The sequence below is a fragment of the Sinocyclocheilus rhinocerous genome, unplaced genomic scaffold, assembly GCF_001515625.1.
Source record: "Sinocyclocheilus rhinocerous isolate Xijiao unplaced genomic scaffold, SAMN03320098_v1.1 scaffold738, whole genome shotgun sequence".
NCBI classification, from domain to species: domain Eukaryota; kingdom Metazoa; phylum Chordata; class Actinopteri; order Cypriniformes; family Cyprinidae; genus Sinocyclocheilus; species Sinocyclocheilus rhinocerous.
Window position 1 is genome coordinate 1,121,650 of NW_015633949.1, and position 388 is coordinate 1,122,037.

Consider the following 388-nt stretch of genomic DNA (forward strand, 5'->3'; position numbering starts at 1 on the left):
ATAAGAGACTTCTTTAAAAAACATTACAAGTCTTACTGATCCCAAACTTTTGAACGGCAGTGTACATATTTTAAGGTTTTTATATACAAATAGCTATACTAAAAACGGAATAAATTTTTGTGTTTATTTCCATACCATCACTTCCATTCTGAGGCTGTAATGGACGTACAGTTGGAGCCGGAGCTGTACTCTGTTGTGGCTTTGACTGGCCTACAACACACAAATTAGACATTGCAGGAAAATGAAACATTTCATCACCTTAAAGGCACAATATGTAATTTTCACCGCTGGAGGGCGCGTATTCAAAATAAACAAATAGACAAAGGCGTAGTTTGATGACGCCGTGACTGAGTGTGGAATCATGGGAGTTGTCGTCTTCATCCCCACA

General features: G+C 38.4%; 1 protein-coding gene across 1 annotated transcript in view; it reads right to left on the bottom strand.

Annotated features, from left to right (window-relative positions):
- LOC107744798 (replication protein A 70 kDa DNA-binding subunit) overlaps positions 1 to 388 on the bottom strand; it is a 33,779-nt gene that overhangs the window by 26,084 nt on the left and 7,307 nt on the right. Inside the window, exon 6 of the mRNA XM_016558626.1 lies at positions 136 to 210. Coding sequence (XP_016414112.1) covers positions 136 to 210 — 75 coding nt within the window. The remainder of the gene's footprint in view (positions 1 to 135; positions 211 to 388) is intronic.